The sequence below is a fragment of the Danio rerio genome, chromosome 4 (assembly GCF_052040795.2).
Source record: "Danio rerio strain M-AB ecotype USA chromosome 4, GRCz13ab, whole genome shotgun sequence".
NCBI lineage: Eukaryota > Metazoa > Chordata > Actinopteri > Cypriniformes > Danionidae > Danio > Danio rerio.
In genome coordinates this window covers 34,699,678-34,715,389 of record NC_141024.2, presented here as the reverse complement: position 1 = coordinate 34,715,389, position 15,712 = coordinate 34,699,678, and the positions used below count along the sequence as shown (strand labels likewise).

The window sequence follows — 15,712 nt, the reverse complement described above, 5'->3', positions numbered from 1 at the left end:
TGGCAGCAGGTCAACAGCCTATCAGGAGACAGCATCCAACAGCAGCCCAATCTGCCCATCCCCAGGTGTTAATGGCCCAATAGGAGCAGAAACAACTTTAAAACAGTTACTACAACTGATCTAGGCAAATGTTTCGGTGTATTTAAAAATATAGAGTCTTTCTTCTGACTTTGAGTACTTTTATATTTCACAACACAGATGCAGGAAAATATATTGGCCTGAAGTCTGAAACAGTACACATGCAAGGAAAATCTATTTAAAAATACACAATTCCTGTGAAAACATACATATAAAACAGAAAACAACAACAAAACCTAAAAAACAGTACAAGCATAAAATAAATCAAGTTAAATGAAAGTCAGCTGTTTAGTTTCCATTCAAAGATAAAACCTAAAATAAGTATATATTTAATTTTCAGTAATAATGGATAATAGGGTTTAGTGTGTGTGTGTGTGTGTGTGTGTGTGTGTGTGTGATTTTAAATAAGAAAACAGTTAAGTTAAAAAATAAAAAGTTTAACAGTAAAACTGTTTTTTGCTTTGTAAGATTGTGTTGTTAAAGCCTCCTGAGAGAGCATATAGAAGATATGAACAGTCTTACAGTGAATAGTGATTTCTGATGAAGTATATAATTATAAGAGTTTGTGTTAGGCTCTGGAATTTCACCAAATTAAAATAAAGAGAGAGACTTGTAACACATTTTAGAGTAGATTTATACTTTGTTTGGTGATGGATACAATAAATAAATAAAATATAATTGTGTTTTCTGATGGATGTCTGCTTCAGGATTAAGTAATACATATCCTTTCTTATGTCTTTATAATTAGTAATAAAGTGGAATGTTTAAGAGCCTTGATTATATGATGACCATGGTGTCCTCCCTGTTTACAGTAAATCTGGAGTAATATGTGCGTGATTGTTTTTCTGTATGCCAAATTATTTGTTTCCTCAGGATCTACCCAGGACTCTTGAAAATATGGAAACAACTGTTTCCTGAGTTATTTGCCACTTTAATTTAAATCTTTTAAAATTAATTGCTTTGTATGTAAGCTGCCAGTTTGGATGTTGAATGTATTTTTAATATATATTATTCCTATATTGTTACATATATGTGAGAACAATATATATTGTTAATAATATTCATATACAGTTGAAGTCAGAATTATTAGCCTCCTTCAAATTTTTTTCTTCTTTTTTAAAATATTTTCCAAATGATGTTTAACAGAGCAAGGAAATTTTCACAGTATGTCTGATAATATTTTTTCTTCTAGAGAAAGTCTTATTTGTTGTATTTAGGCTAGAATAAAGAAGTTTTAAATTTTTTAAACACAATTTTAGGGACAAAATTATAAGCCCCTTTAAGCTATATTTTTTCTCGATAATCTACAGAACAAACCATCATTATACAATAACTTGCCTAATTACCCTTGCCTGCCTAGGTAACCTAATCAACCCAGTTGAGCCTTTAAATGTCACTTTAAGCTGTATAGAAGTATCTTGAAAAATATCTTGTCAAATATTATGTACAGTCATCATGGCAAAGTTAAAATAAATAAGTTATTAGAGATGAGTTAAAACTTAAAACTATTATGTTTAAAAATATGTTGAAAAAATGTACTCTCCGTTAAACAAAAATTGGGGAAAAAATAAACAAGCGGTCTAAACATTCAGGGAGGCTAATAATTATGACTTCAACTGTATACTGTACATACACATTTAATTGTAACATATTTTGTTCTTACATGAATAATAATCTGAACTCTCAATTGTTGGCCGGTGTGGGTGTTAACTACTTATTTGCTAATGTTGCTAGGTGATGGAGGTATGAATAGTCTCATTAGCAACTTGTTGTTCTTACATGAATACTGATCTGAACTCTTAATGGCTGGAGTGAGTGTTAACATCTCTAATTTGCTTATGTTTTGCTGTGGATTTAGGAATGGTCTTGTTAGAAAGTTATTGTTCGATACCATAATGTTTGTGCGTTGGTGGTAATAGTCAAATGCAAGCTTTCCTAAATTACTTGCAGAATTTTATTTAAAAAAAATAAAAAAATAAAAAACATAAAAAACTGTTCTGTTTTGTTGACCTGTTGGTCGAGGTTAATACAATTACTCCTGTGCTTTCTATCGTAGACATGGGCCGGTGTAAGATTCTGGTATGATGACCTTGGATAAAAGAAAAATCCGTTTCTCAATATTGTGATTACTGCTCTAAAATATATTCTTTAAATGTCTGGGTAAAAACAAAACCTTTTCCCTTTTGAGCACGATATATTTTATTTCGAGAAACATTTAAAAGTAAAGATAGTAATAGTAAAGAATGAAAATGAATCATTGACTTCTGCTGTGTTTATTAGCTTAAAAAAACTTATTTACATTTTTAAAATGGCATCTTTGGATATCTTTTGTGCTGGAGATACTGTTAAAAAAACGTTACAAATAATAAAAAAAAACGCAATAAAAAACAAACAAAAAAACTTTTCATACACTGTAGGAACGATACAGCAGAAACTTTTGGCAGTTTTAAAACCTTGACTTTTCCAAACTGTGGTATACATTGAAAATGGTTATTGTCCCTTGTCTATTCCATTGTATTGAAACATTACACAAACGTTGTGTGTGTGTGTGAGTGTGCGCATAACTATGTAAACCAAACCCTAACACATACACACACACACACACATTTTAATTTCTAATCTATTGTGTGTGTGTGTTTATATATATATATATATATATATATATATATATATATATATATATATATATATAGATATAGATATATATATATAACAATAGATTCGAACAGAGAATATGTGTATGTGTTAGTTAGGTTTACATAGTTATGAAAATAATGCCGAGTTCAGACTGCATGATTTTCAAAGTAGTCGTGTCACAGATGTGTTCACACTGCATGACTATCTGGGCTAGCGTTTCGTCGCTGCTTTGTTTACACGGCAAGATGGATCGGCGACAGGGACTTTCACATTGCATGACTTTACTATAGGAAGAATCGCCGACAACTTCGTCCAAACTACGTCTCACAGCCAAAAACACGTAGTATATCTTTTGTTATTAACTACATAATGAGAAAGAAGCCTTTAATTGAGTAGAAAATACATGTTTGCTCACCTGGGTTTAAAGGGAATTAGCCATTTCTCCTCAATGTTGATAATAAACTAATTTCTTTCTGTATGAAACGTCAAACAGACACGGTTGCTCCTGAGTCCTGTCAAACCTCCACTAGTTTTTCCTCCATTTCGTGGGTCCAAATAAACCGAAAAAGAGCGCTTTGCTAGCCTGCAGCAGGTATACACACACGCACACTCGCTCTCTCTCTCACACACACCCACAGAAGAGATTCCAGATCATCTCATTGCTGCTGACTGCTCCTGCAGAGGATTCTGGGTAAATCTCTCATCAGTCTTCAGCTCAGTTTCACTGATGATCCACAACCAACCCAAAACCCAGGGCAGAGCGGCTCAGTGAATGTGGTCTGGACTGAGTGGATGAGGCTCATTGTGTCTCTATAGATGTTGTAGAAGATCAGAGTTCCTGCACTGTGATCCACAAACACTCCTATTCTCCTGCTGAGCGGCTTCACTGGGAGATCAGTGTGTGTGTTATTGTGTCTGAATATGAATCTGGAGGAAGAGCAGAGCAAACTCCAGGACTGAGCATTAAATCCAAACCAACACTCAACACCTCTTCTCTTCCTCCTGATGCTCTTATATGACACTGATATTAACACATCATCTCCACTCCAGTCAATCTCCCAGTAACAGCGTCCACACACACTCTCTCTGCACAACACCTGAAGATCATCATCAAATCTGTCTGGATGATCAGGATACGGCTGATTCTCTCTCACACTCTTCACCTCTCTGTTCTCCTCAGACAGAATGAGTTGAGTGTGTGCTGTGTTTGGATCCAGAGTGAGGAAACAGAGCCCTGAACACAAGAACACACACATTTATAACCACAGCTGTGTGTGTGTGTGTGTGTGTGGGAGAGAGAGAGAGTGTGTGTGTGTGAGTGTGAGAGAGTGTGTGTTTGTGTGTGTGTGTGTGAGAGAGAAAGAGTGTGTGTGTGTGTGAGAGACAGAAAGAGAGAGTGTGTATGTGTGTGTGAGAGAGAGAAAGAGTGTGTGTGTGTGTGAGAGACAGAAAGAGAGAGTGTGTATGTGTGTGAGAGAGAGAAAGAGTGTGTGTGTATGTGCATGTGTGTGTGTGAGTGTGTGAGTGAGTGTGTGTGTATGTGTGTAGTCCTACACTTGCGTGGTCCTGCTGTAATCCTCATGTGTCCTCCATGATCCAGACTGTTAACACACACAGATGGAGAGAATGAGCTGTTTAGTTTCCCCCTCAGCTAATAAGCTAAAGCTAGCACTGAGCTGCTCAGCTACACGCTCCAAACTCTTGAGCTAAAACACACAACACTTGTTGGTTGAGCCGGGATGCACAATGAATGTAACACAGTGCGTTCTTTTCCTCTGCTGTTGGTGAAGCGAGCGCAGATACTGCTCATGTTGATGGAGACACCCTGCTGCAACATTCATTTATTACAGTGATCACACTTAGCTTTGCCATCGTTCTTCAGCACATGCAGCCTTTGAGCACATGTTGCAGTCCATCTCTAAACTATGTTCAGATTATTAAAGCTGCTCGCCAGCGCCCAAGTTCCTGACAGATTAGCAAGTGAAAAATACACATGTGTGCACAGAGAAGAGGAATCCAGATGTTGATTTTAGAACAAGAGTCTGAACATTAATCCAAGTGTCTGATTCCAGAATCTGAATCCATCTTCAATCCCCAACCCTATTCCTGACCTGATATTGTAGGATTCTTCAGCAGAAATGGAGGAAGAAGTTTCTCTGCTCAGCTCAAATGCTGAAACTGTACATTGTGTCCCGCTTAATGTCACTGTAACTGAGCCAATACACTCCAACATTTACAGAGGAGATTCATTTCACACTCAATGATTTGCTCTTCATAGACATGACTGGAATACTCTACAAGCTGTATCTTCTGTCTGTCCTCACCCCATAACCCTCACAGAAAACTGAAGCTGATCACAAAAGTGTCTTTTTAAAGCCATTCAGTGTAAAAGCACAAGGCCAGTGCTGCTTCACTTACTTGAGTTTGTCCAGTGTGTAGTTTGGATCCTCCAGTTGTTCAGAGAGCAGCTTGACTCCTGAATCTCCTGGATGATTGTAGCTCAGATCCAGCTCTCTCAGGTGTGAGGGGTTTGAAGTCAGAGCTGAAGACAGAAAACCACAGCCTTCTTCAGTCACCATACAGCCAGACAATCTACAAACACAGCAATAGTCCACATCACACAGTTGGACAATCACACATCTCTTTGTGTTGTGAAGATGCTGACTGCTATTTCTGCTCATGTCAACAGCAGTGATGAACACACACATCCTGATTAGCTCTCCTTATTGATCGAGCCCTCGCATCAGCAAACGCACTCACACAAATAATGTAGCATCTTAATATACAAGGTTTCTGCAGATATTGTAATGTAAAATTTTAGACTTTTTAAGACCTTTTCAAGAGCATTAAGTAATAAATTTAAGACCTATATCACAATATCAAAAAACCTGCAAGAGAAAATGCAAAAAAAAACAAACAAACATCTTAATGCTGATTTATACTTTTGCCTGGCGCCGCATCGCACACCTCATGAAACGGACGAGGCTTTTATACTTGACGCATTAGCTATTGAGATATTCTTTTTAAATGACAGGGGGGCAGTCAAGAGAAACAGACAGTAAAATCGGACAAATAAAAAGAGAAACAATAATGTCACTAAGACGTTTTTGGGGATCTTTTTTTGTTTGTTTTTACAAATTTATCCCTCAGTTTTTTTCAAACTTTTACAAAAACTTTCGTCCTTTCCCACTGCTGTTGCTATTTCTATCCAAAAATGATTTGTCATCTGGTTCTCCCTATAATCACGCATGGATGGATCATAAAGATGTCGGTACAGACGTACCAGTTTCAGACAGAATCTCTTCAAACAGTTTCATATTCAACTCAAATCATATGTGGCGCCGCACCACCTGTTTACCCGAGTCTCAAAAATTCCATTAACTCTGCTATGGCTTTATTTCGCTGACAAATCTTGTGAGCGAACTATTATAAGTCAAGAGCGCATTCATGCAATATGAGCGAGCGAATCTCCTTGCTCCTACACCGATTTCCTCTTTTTGTGGACAAAACGCTGCTCGCACGCAAATTTTCTCACTCTGAAATGCACTGCTCACACGCAAACTTTCTTGCACGCTCTCAGTACTCTGCTCCCTCTTCCTTTTGTGCTTTTTGATATGATTTATATTACTACACTAATTATTACCAATAACCAAAATCCTGAAATAGACTTGCATATTACATTTTTACTCTAATAAACCACAACATTTTTGGCTGTATATCATATGATGAGATATTTCCAGTTTCAAACACTTAAAAACACACAGAGAATAGTTTTATTTTAAAAACATTTATTAAACATCCAAAAGGTGCAAGTAGAAATTTAACTGTGATAGAAAATAGGGGTAAACTTGATAAGATTTTATAGCCTACTGTACTATTTACTCTTCAAATTAATCTCACTATCAATCCTATTTCATCATGGCAACTAAAGTAAAGTGAACTGGTGTCTGCTGTACAGTGTTTTGTAAAGTACAGTAAAGTACTTCAATTAATCTGTTGTTGTAATACTATAGTTGCTATGGTAACACAACAAGTGTAATATAAACAAATTACCCAGTTTGTTTTACAATATAGGGTATATTATACTACAATTCACCACACTTTACTGAAGTAAAACTACACTGTATTTCATTTTATTCGTTCACTATTCTTAATACTACACTATGCTAAAGCATCTATGAAGAGCAAAAGCACGATAGAAGGGGGAAACACAAGACACAAAAATTGTGAGTCTGCATCGTCCGACGGAGCGACAGCAGATCATTCGCACGTGAACAGCCGTGTTTTGAGGGCTCGCTAGCAGTTTTGTGCAGAACAAAGGACACCGGCGTGTGAGCAAAGAGATTCACTCTCTTTTATTACACGAATGAGCTCCCGACTTAAAAAACTGCACTCACAACATTTGTCAGTGAAATAACGCTGTACTCCACCAGCCGAAATCATGTGTCTCGCACCCACAGCGAACCTCCCAGCAGCAGTTTTAACATGAAGTGACACGACATCTGACATACAGATGCCACTGAGTGTAGTGACACTTCCCGTGGCCATGCGCATTGAGTCAATAAAAGAAAGCTGATTGGCTATTGCATGTTGACCTCATTTGTAGTTGTAAACAAACACAAACCCGCTATTTTTGTCTCTTTCACCAGCCTGACAGTCACATTCACACTGATAGAGCATTAGGGGCCTTTGGGTACCCCAGGGATCCTCCAAATTAATTTCAAGGCTTTTTAAGACCTTTTTAATACCATTTTTAAATGAAATTCAATGCCAACTTCGTACCCATTCTGACAGAAGTATGAGGGAAAACTGTCAAATCTGTATACATTTTGAACCCTAGAAAATAAGTGACTACTTGAATTGAGTAAAACTTTTATTTAAATGGTCAGTTATTTTTAATACATGCACAACAGCGTAACACACATTTGATTTTTAATAAACAAATAATTTTGAACTTTGTGTTGAACACTATAGGCTTCAAAGCTCTGCTGCCTTGGCTGCAATTGTTTCGCCCAGACTCTCAAGTCCTGTCAACTTCTGCTTGTGGCTTTTTCTCAACGCGTTTGCCGTAGAGTTGATGTTGAGCCACAGTAAGATTGGATGTTCCTTGGCTGTGGTGGCAATGCTTTTAATGTAGAAAATAGAGGTGTAAACCTACACTGGTCTCATGGTTCGGGTACGATTATCATGCTATCGTTTCGGTTCAATTTGATATCTCTGTGCATCACGGTGTATACACAGTTTTCTATTTGGGGGGAGGGGGGCTGTCTGTATAAACACACACACACACACACAAGACCGGAAGTCATTCATTTTTGATGGAGAGTAGTGCGGGAGCTGCATGGAGTTCCAATCATCTCCGTATGCGGAAAATTCTGATCCAATTTGAGCTGCAGATCTGTTGAAATATTTGAACTCCTACGACTAGACCGTATGTGGCTGGCCAACAGGATGTGCTGTATTCCAGTGTTGTCCAAGCAGGTCCGTGTGCGCGAGATGAGAAATACTAGTTTATTTGGTTATTTTTTTTTTTTATCAGAAAACTACATAAACAATAAAACATTTCTATTCATAAATGCAAGTAATAAAGTAATAAAAATATATATGGTTTGTGTTGTCTCCACATTCCCACCAATACTGTTAGTGGTCTATGACTTTCTAGTATTCATTCACTTATTCAACCATGGTGAATGCACAGAGAATAAAGGCTCTTGCTTTTACACTCTGGACACTGCCAGAACAGCTTCTCTCGCATGGTGCAGGTCAGAACAGAAAATTCTGTGCAAATGCCACAAGGCAGCGTAATCAAACAGTCATGTCCCAATGTCATGTGCAGTGGAAAGGCGGCTTCACGCTCTCTCTCATTCACACACACACACACACACACACACACACACATGTTATAGCCTTCCCGCACCACAAGAAATTTGGTCGGGTCCTGTGGTACAACCGCAGGAATGCAGTTCCCCTTCGGATGGGGAACTTCAATGCTATTAGTGGATTTATTTATTAATCCACAAATGGGGATTTCGTTTCAGAAAGCCAATCGTCTGAAAAAATATATAACGGGCCAATTAACTGCCAATTAATTGGCAGCGTAAGCTTGCGCATGCGTGCCTTATTGCCAATTATCTCTGCATATAAGCACAGTGAAAGCAAGGAAACGCCATCCTTTTCGCTTCAGAGACTTTTACAGCCTTCTGAGAGAGTCGATGAGGGCTCCTCCTGCTGTAATCCAGCGATTTGAGCGAACGAGAGTGGTCTCCCAGTCCAGAGTGGGTACACGCGGTGGCAGATGGTAGAGCTGGGATTCTCCCTTGCCTGGTGTTCTCTGGATCCGTTCCTCCAGAGCGTATAGTTGCTAATTTCCTAAAAGAGCAACACAGTCGTGCAGCACATCCTTTTCAGGATGGCGCTCCGACTATGCGTTTCTGGATGCGGTGGTTTCCTTTCTCCGGATGATGGGCACAATCACTGCGTTGCATGTTTGGGGGTCCAACATGTTAATGCGGTGCTCGCGGACAGTTTATGTCGTCATTGCGATGCCATGTCTCATGCGCAATTGATAATAATAATAATAATAATAATAATTTTTATTTATATAGCGCCTTTCCAGAGCTCAAGGACACTTTACAAGGAATGCAACAAAAAGATAAACAAACATACATGAGGTCAAATATAACAAACATGAATAACACAAACGAAACCTAAGAGACATATGAGCAGGATAGTGGTGGATCAGATTAAGTGGTCAGTTTGGTAGATCAGATGCAAAGCATTCAGAAAATAAGTGAGTCTTAAGTAAGGATTTGAAATCAGAGATATTATTAGCAGAGCGAAGTGAGTGTAGAGAGTTCCAGAGTTTTGGTGCAATAGCACTAAATGATCTGCCCCCCATAGAAGAGAGGCGGTACCGAGGGACAGCAAGAAGGCCAGAGTCAGCAGACCGTAAGGAGCGAGTTGGGGTGTAGGGGACAAGCATGTTGCAGAGATAGGAAGGTGCAAGGTTATTTAAGGATCTAAATGCAAGGAGGAGAATTTTGAATTTAATCCAGTATGCAACCGGGAGCCAATGAAGATCATACAAGATTGGGGTTATGTGAGCCGACCGTTTGGTATGAGTAAGTATTCTAGCTGCAGAGTTTTGAATATACTGTAATCTGGAGATGAGGCTGGCAGGCAGGCCAATGAAAAGAGCATTACAGTAGTCAATGCGTGAGGAGACAAATGCATGGATGACAGTCTCAGCATCCTTGCTACTGATGAAGGGACGCAGTTGTGAAATGCGACGTAAGTGAAAGAATGCAGATTTAGTGACAGATTTAATGTGTGACTGAAAAGAGAGTGTGGAGTCAAAGATTACACCTAAATTTTTTACAGAAGTAGATGTTTTAATGTGCAAGCCAGCAATCTCACAGGAATAACTGGTGGGAATATTGCTGGTGAGTGCTGGGGTGCCAATAAAAATTATTTCAGTTTTGTCCATATTAAGTTTTAGTGAATTTGAGGTGAGCCAATCATTAATATCATTCACACAAGCAGAGATGTTTTCAATTTGGGCGGATGCAGTTGGAGTACATACAGAGTAAAGTTGAATATCATCAGCATAAAGATGATAGTTAAGACCGTGATGTTGTAGAATCAGACCAAGTGGGATTAGGTATACTGAGAACAATAGTGGGCCAAGAACAGAACCCTGGGGAACACCTCGCTTCAGGGGGACAGTAGGTGACTGAAAATCCTTAATAGAGATGAATAATTGTCTATCTGAGAGATATGACGAGAACCAAGAAAGAGCAGTTCCAGAAACACCCAGATTAGAGAGACGTGAGATAAGTAAATCATGGGAGACTGTATCAAAGGCAGAACTGAGGTCGAGTAAAAGTAATATAGACAAGGAGCCAGAATCCCCAGACAGCAATAGATCATTCACTACCTTTACAAGTGCAGTTTCAGTACTATGGAGTGGGCGAAAACCAGATTGAAAAGGGTCCAGGAGATTATTATCAACTAGAAAAGACTGGAGTTGAGTAGCAACAGTGCTTTCCAGTAATTTAGAAATGAAAGGTAGATTGGAAATAGGACGATAATTAGATAGAATCGAGGGGTCGAGGTTGGGTTTCTTAAGCACAGGTGTGACGGCAGCAGTTTTGAGTGGCAGAGGAAATGATGCCTGAGTGAGAGATGAATTGATAAAGTGAGAGATGACAGGGGAGATAACAGAGTGGCAGAGTTTCAGGAGGGAGGTAGGAGCAGGATCAAGGTGACATGATGATGAGCTGGATTTCAATATTAGCTTAGAGACAGAATCAGGGGTCGTCAGTGAAAAGCAGGACAGAGACTGACTGGAGAGACATGATGCATGGCTGAGCTCAGTATCAGTAGGAACGCACTGGTGGACCGCATTAGTCTTATCGAGCAGATAATCCAAATAGGAACAGCAAAACTCAGTTGAAGCTAAGGCCCTCTGAGGTGGGGGGCTAGTAAGCTTATTTATTGTATTAAATAGTGATTTTGGCCTATTGCTTGATTTATTAATTGTAGTAGAGATGAATTTAGAGCGAGCTAAGGTGAGAGCAGATTTATATGATTTAAGATGATCTTGAAAGGCCAAATAATGAACAGTAAGACCGGTTCTCCTATAGAGACGTTCAAGCTGTCTACCAGTGGCCTTGAGAGTACGGAGCTCAGGAGTGAACCAGGGAGAAGAGTGAGTGGCGGGGACATATCTGGTCTTAATAGGAGCGTGCTGCTGCAGGACTTCAGAAATAGTAGAGTGATAGTTAGACAGTATCATAGATGGGGAAGAGATATTAATGACATCAGAGAGGTTGGAAGAAACAATAGAAGTGGAAAATGACATAGTGTCAATATCTTTCAAATTTCGGTAAGTAATAGTAGTCTTCGGGCAATTAGAGCGCAAAGGAAGATTAAGGCTGAAGTCAATAAGTTTGTGATCAGAAATACCAGTGTCAGAAGCAGAAATGGAAGTGATATCCCCCTTGGATGTACAAATTAAATCAAGGGTGTGACCGCGGGTATGAGTTGGAAAGCAGACATGTTGAGTTAAATTGAAACATTCAAAAACAGACAGTAACTGAGTAGTATTAGAGTAGGCAGTATCATCATGAATATTGAAGTCCCCGAGCAGGAGGATAGAAGATGACAATGAGCAAGCCAGGGTTAGCAGTTCACTGAGTTCAGAGAAAAAGATGGACAAGGCTTTTGGAGGACGGTAGAGTAGAATAATTGTGAGGCAGTCAGCTTTGAGAACCATATATTCAAATGAATTGGTGTTGTGAAAGTCCAGTTGCTTAAGCCGAATATCATGCCGATAAATGACAGCCAGACCACCCCCTCTGCCATGTAGTCTGGGACGGGCGAGATATTTGTAGCCATTGGGAGCAAGAAGATTTAACTGAAGAAAGTCAGCCGGGGCTTGCCAGGTTTCAGTAAGGAAAAAAATGTCAAGCTTATTGTCAGTTATGATTTCATTAAGATAAGTGGCTTTGTCCGATATTGACCGACAGTTCAAAAGCGCAAAGTGACGAAGTAAGGAGTTTAGTTTAACGGTATGATGCTGGTTGAGAGTGGGATAAATTAGTGATCGGTGAATGGTATGGTCAGCAGGCAACAGTCTGGATGTGATCGGTCTGTGATTAGTCCAGATGCATGGAATGGCTTCAGGCTGAGAAAAAAAAGTACTCCTGAGCGAACGCCGTGAGCGATGAACATATCGTGGGCGCCGGAGAATCCCTAGACTACGGCAGTATTCATACGTCATGGAATCAAGACGCGGGTGGCAGTTTAATGCCTTTAACTGCGATGGTAAATAGCCGATATCCATTACGGAGAATAGGTGCAAAAAAAGGCAAAAAAGAGAAAGAGAGAAAAAATAAATAACTTTTGCAAAGGACATGTTAGAGCGAGTGAGAGCCGAACACAGGCAAAAACTACGTTAGCCAGACCCAAAGACGCCACTACACCAAAACGGCAAACTAGATGGAAGTCAATACTCCAAATAGCAAGCAGTAAACGACCAGCACAACCAACTGAGAGAGCGATCACTCACCCATCAGAAGAGCCAAACGTGGTGAAGACGCCGGGGGAGAGGGCTCGCAGCAGCCCGGCGGCAATCTCACAGACAGGAAAGTTTGAAACTAACAGTCCGGTTTGTTTCAAAAGCAGCAACTGTGCAAAAATCGAATAATCCAAACAGCCAAACTGGATGACGAGGAGACATGCAGCAATACAATCCAAATATGAGACAGCAGCAAAGACGCACACAGCGTAGCAGAGCGAGGTGAAGACATCAGCAGAGCAGAGGACACACAGTGGCCCGGTGGAAACTTCCAGACAACAGGTTTGATTGGTATCAGATCAGTTCAGATCAGATCAGTTCAAAAATAGCAGTAGTGCAAAATGAGATGATCCAGACAACTGAAATGAGCAGAACAGCCAGATTGAATGGCGATGAGTCGTGCAACAGACATACAAACAGTCCAGGTACGAAGCGGCAGCACAGACGCGCACAGCGTTCTCGTCCTGAGATCGCGGCTAGCCCTTGTGAAAGGGCGAACCACCACAGCTGTCCCCTGCACTGCAGCGGGCACTCGGGCAGATCTGAGGGTTTCAGTGAGAGATACACAAGCCCGCGGACATCCCGCTGCTCCGAGCGCTCCATCCAAGCTTCGGGCGGGGGAAGCAATCCGTCTAACCAGATGGTAGCCCTTGACACTCAATGACACCGGAGACTAGACGTCCAACACGGGATCGGAGGGTGGGCTTTCATTGTCCGATGATGATCCAAACCCGCTCGCCCACTCCGGGCAGGTGAGCGCTGTCAAGACAGATCCTGAAACGGACATGTTAGCCGTGCTTTCCCGCGCTGCTATGCCCTAGCTCCACGGCCCGACCGACTAGATGGGTGCTGCATAGAGAACCAGAGGGCAAAGCCTTCGAAGCCTCTCGTCCCCTTCTTCCCGGAGGTGCACAGTAGGCTCACACAGTTTTGGAGGGCACCTTTCTCTGCCTGTGCTGCGTGTTCTTCCGCCCTCACCACTCTTGACGGCGGAGCGGCCAGAGGGTAGGAAGTGTTTCCACCAGTCAAGCGCGCCATTGCGATCAATCTTTGTCCGCGTGGCGCCCCTTTTTGGCGGGGTCCGCCTCGTCTCTCGTCAAAAGCCTGTAGGTTATCTGCCTCCCTCGGAGCTAGAGCTTACAAAGCTGCGGGCCAGGCTGCTTCCGCCTTGCATGCGATAGCCACCTACCAGCGCTACCAAGCGCAGGTGCTAGCCGAGCTGCACGAGGGTGGGTCCAACCCAGGCTTGTTACACGAGTTTCGCACCGCAACCGACTATGCTCTTCGGACCACTAAGTCCGCTGCATGTGCGGTTGGGAGGACGATGTCCACATTAGTGGTCCAGGTGCGCCACCTCTGGCTAAACCTGGCTGACATGCGAAAAGTCGACAAAGTTTGCTTTCTTGACTCCCCCATATCCCAGGCTGGCCTGTTCGGCTACTTCGTCAGTAAATTCACCCAGGAGTTCAAGGCGATAAGAGAGCAGTTAGATGCGATGGGCACTGTCATCTATCGGCGGGACCATAAGCCCGCTCTGCCCGCCGAACCATCCACATCTGCTGCTCCTCACCGAGGGCGTCCTTCTACGAGTGCTGCTCCACCTCCGCCGAAGCGGGCATGTCGAGCACCTCGGACGCAGACAGCCCCCCCTGCCCAGGGCGCCGTTAAGTGCGGTAAACGGACTGCGTAGGATCCCTGAGACAGGTCATCTAGAGAAGAGGAAATTTGCTCTTTCCCTGCTGGAGGGCGGGGCCCCAATTCCGACGGTACTTTTCAGTGCCACAAAACATCAATGAAAGAGCACTTTTCCGCTTCCTCAGATGTGACAGCATGAACCCTGCCAGTCCGAGATGCTCTGTGTGCTTTGCCTGTGGCTCACGAGCACTGGGAGGACGGTCTCCTTTCTCCCACCCCTCGAGCCCCCTCTCCGGAGTTTGGGTGCGGAGTGATAGCGAATCTCTCGCCTCCAGCTCTTCCGCGGGACCCTCGCGCTTCCCGGATCAGCACACCCACTCTGCCCTGCCCTACTGCTGTTACGTCAGCGATTGTAGCAATGAGTCCATTAGCGAGAGCTCTGCCTGCCTGGTTAGCGTGGGCCAGCCCTTCGCGGTGGCTCCTACGCACAATCAGACTCGGTTATGCGATTCAGTTCGCAAAACGGCCCCCAAAGTTCACGGGTTTGTATTTCACCAGGGTCACCCCCCTGTCCGCCCCTGTCTTGCGAGAGGAGATTGCTGTCCTCCTGGTGAAGGATGCAATCGAGCCGGTCCCTCCAGCCGAGATGGAGAGCAGGTTTTACAGCCTGTACTTCATCGTACCCAAAAAGAGCGGTGGGTCACGGCCAATCCTAGATCTGCGCGTTTTGAACCGCTGTCTGCACAAGCTGCCGTTCAGAATGCTCAAGCAGAGGCGCATCCTCCGGTGCGTTCGTCCTCAGGTTTGGTTTGCAGCAATACACCTGAAGGACGTATATTTCCATGTCCTCGCCACCATCAGTTTCTGCGGTTTGCATTCGAAGGTCGAGCGTGGCAATACAAAGTCCTCCCCTTCGGACTCTCTGTCTACGCAGGTCTTCACCAAGCTCACGGAGGGTGCCTTAGCGCCCCTTCGGCTCGTGGGCATCCGCATACTCAATTATCTCGAAGACTGGTTGATTTTAGCCCACTCTCGGGAGCAATTGATTATGGACAGAGACAAGGTGCTCCGGCACCTCCACCTGTTGGGGCTTCAGGTCAACCGAGAAAAGAGCAAACTCGCCCCCGTGCAGAGGATCTCTTTTCTCGGGTTGGAGCTGGACTCGGTCACCATGACAGCGCGCCTCTCAGGAGAGCGCGCTCAGCTGATGCTGAACTGTCTGAGAGCTCTCAGACAGCAAAATAGAGGTCCCACTAAAATTATTTCAGAGGCTCCTGGAGC

General features: G+C 42.5%; 3 protein-coding genes and 1 long non-coding RNA gene across 5 annotated transcripts in view; 2 read left to right on the top strand and 2 right to left on the bottom strand.

The window, feature by feature from the left end:
• The window catches only part of LOC101886704 (zinc finger protein), an 846,922-nt gene that overhangs the window by 132,937 nt on the left and 698,273 nt on the right, over positions 1-15,712 (bottom strand). The gene's annotated exons all lie outside the window — the stretch shown is intronic.
• The window catches only part of LOC147844817 (uncharacterized), a 532,816-nt gene that overhangs the window by 297,677 nt on the left and 219,427 nt on the right, over positions 1-15,712 (top strand). The gene's annotated exons all lie outside the window — the stretch shown is intronic.
• LOC137489479 (NACHT, LRR and PYD domains-containing protein 3-like) overlaps positions 1-15,712 on the top strand; it is a 275,187-nt gene that overhangs the window by 106,417 nt on the left and 153,058 nt on the right. Inside the window, exon 13 of one of the 2 annotated variants that reach the window (XR_015481758.1) lies at positions 442-705. The gene's annotated coding sequence lies outside the window, so the exon portion shown is untranslated. Of the gene's footprint in view, positions 1-434; positions 706-15,712 lie in introns of both variants that reach the window. The other variant, XR_015481757.1, reaches the window with a different exon arrangement.
• The window catches only part of LOC108184002 (uncharacterized), a 43,620-nt gene continuing 30,992 nt past the window's right edge, over positions 3,085-15,712 (bottom strand). The window contains exons 13-15 of the mRNA NM_001444865.1: positions 5,134-5,307; positions 4,270-4,316; positions 3,085-3,949 (exon numbers count right to left, since the gene is read on the bottom strand). Coding sequence (NP_001431794.1) covers positions 3,426-3,949; positions 4,270-4,316; positions 5,134-5,307 — 745 coding nt within the window. The 3' untranslated portion in view covers positions 3,085-3,425. The remainder of the gene's footprint in view (positions 3,950-4,269; positions 4,317-5,133; positions 5,308-15,712) is intronic.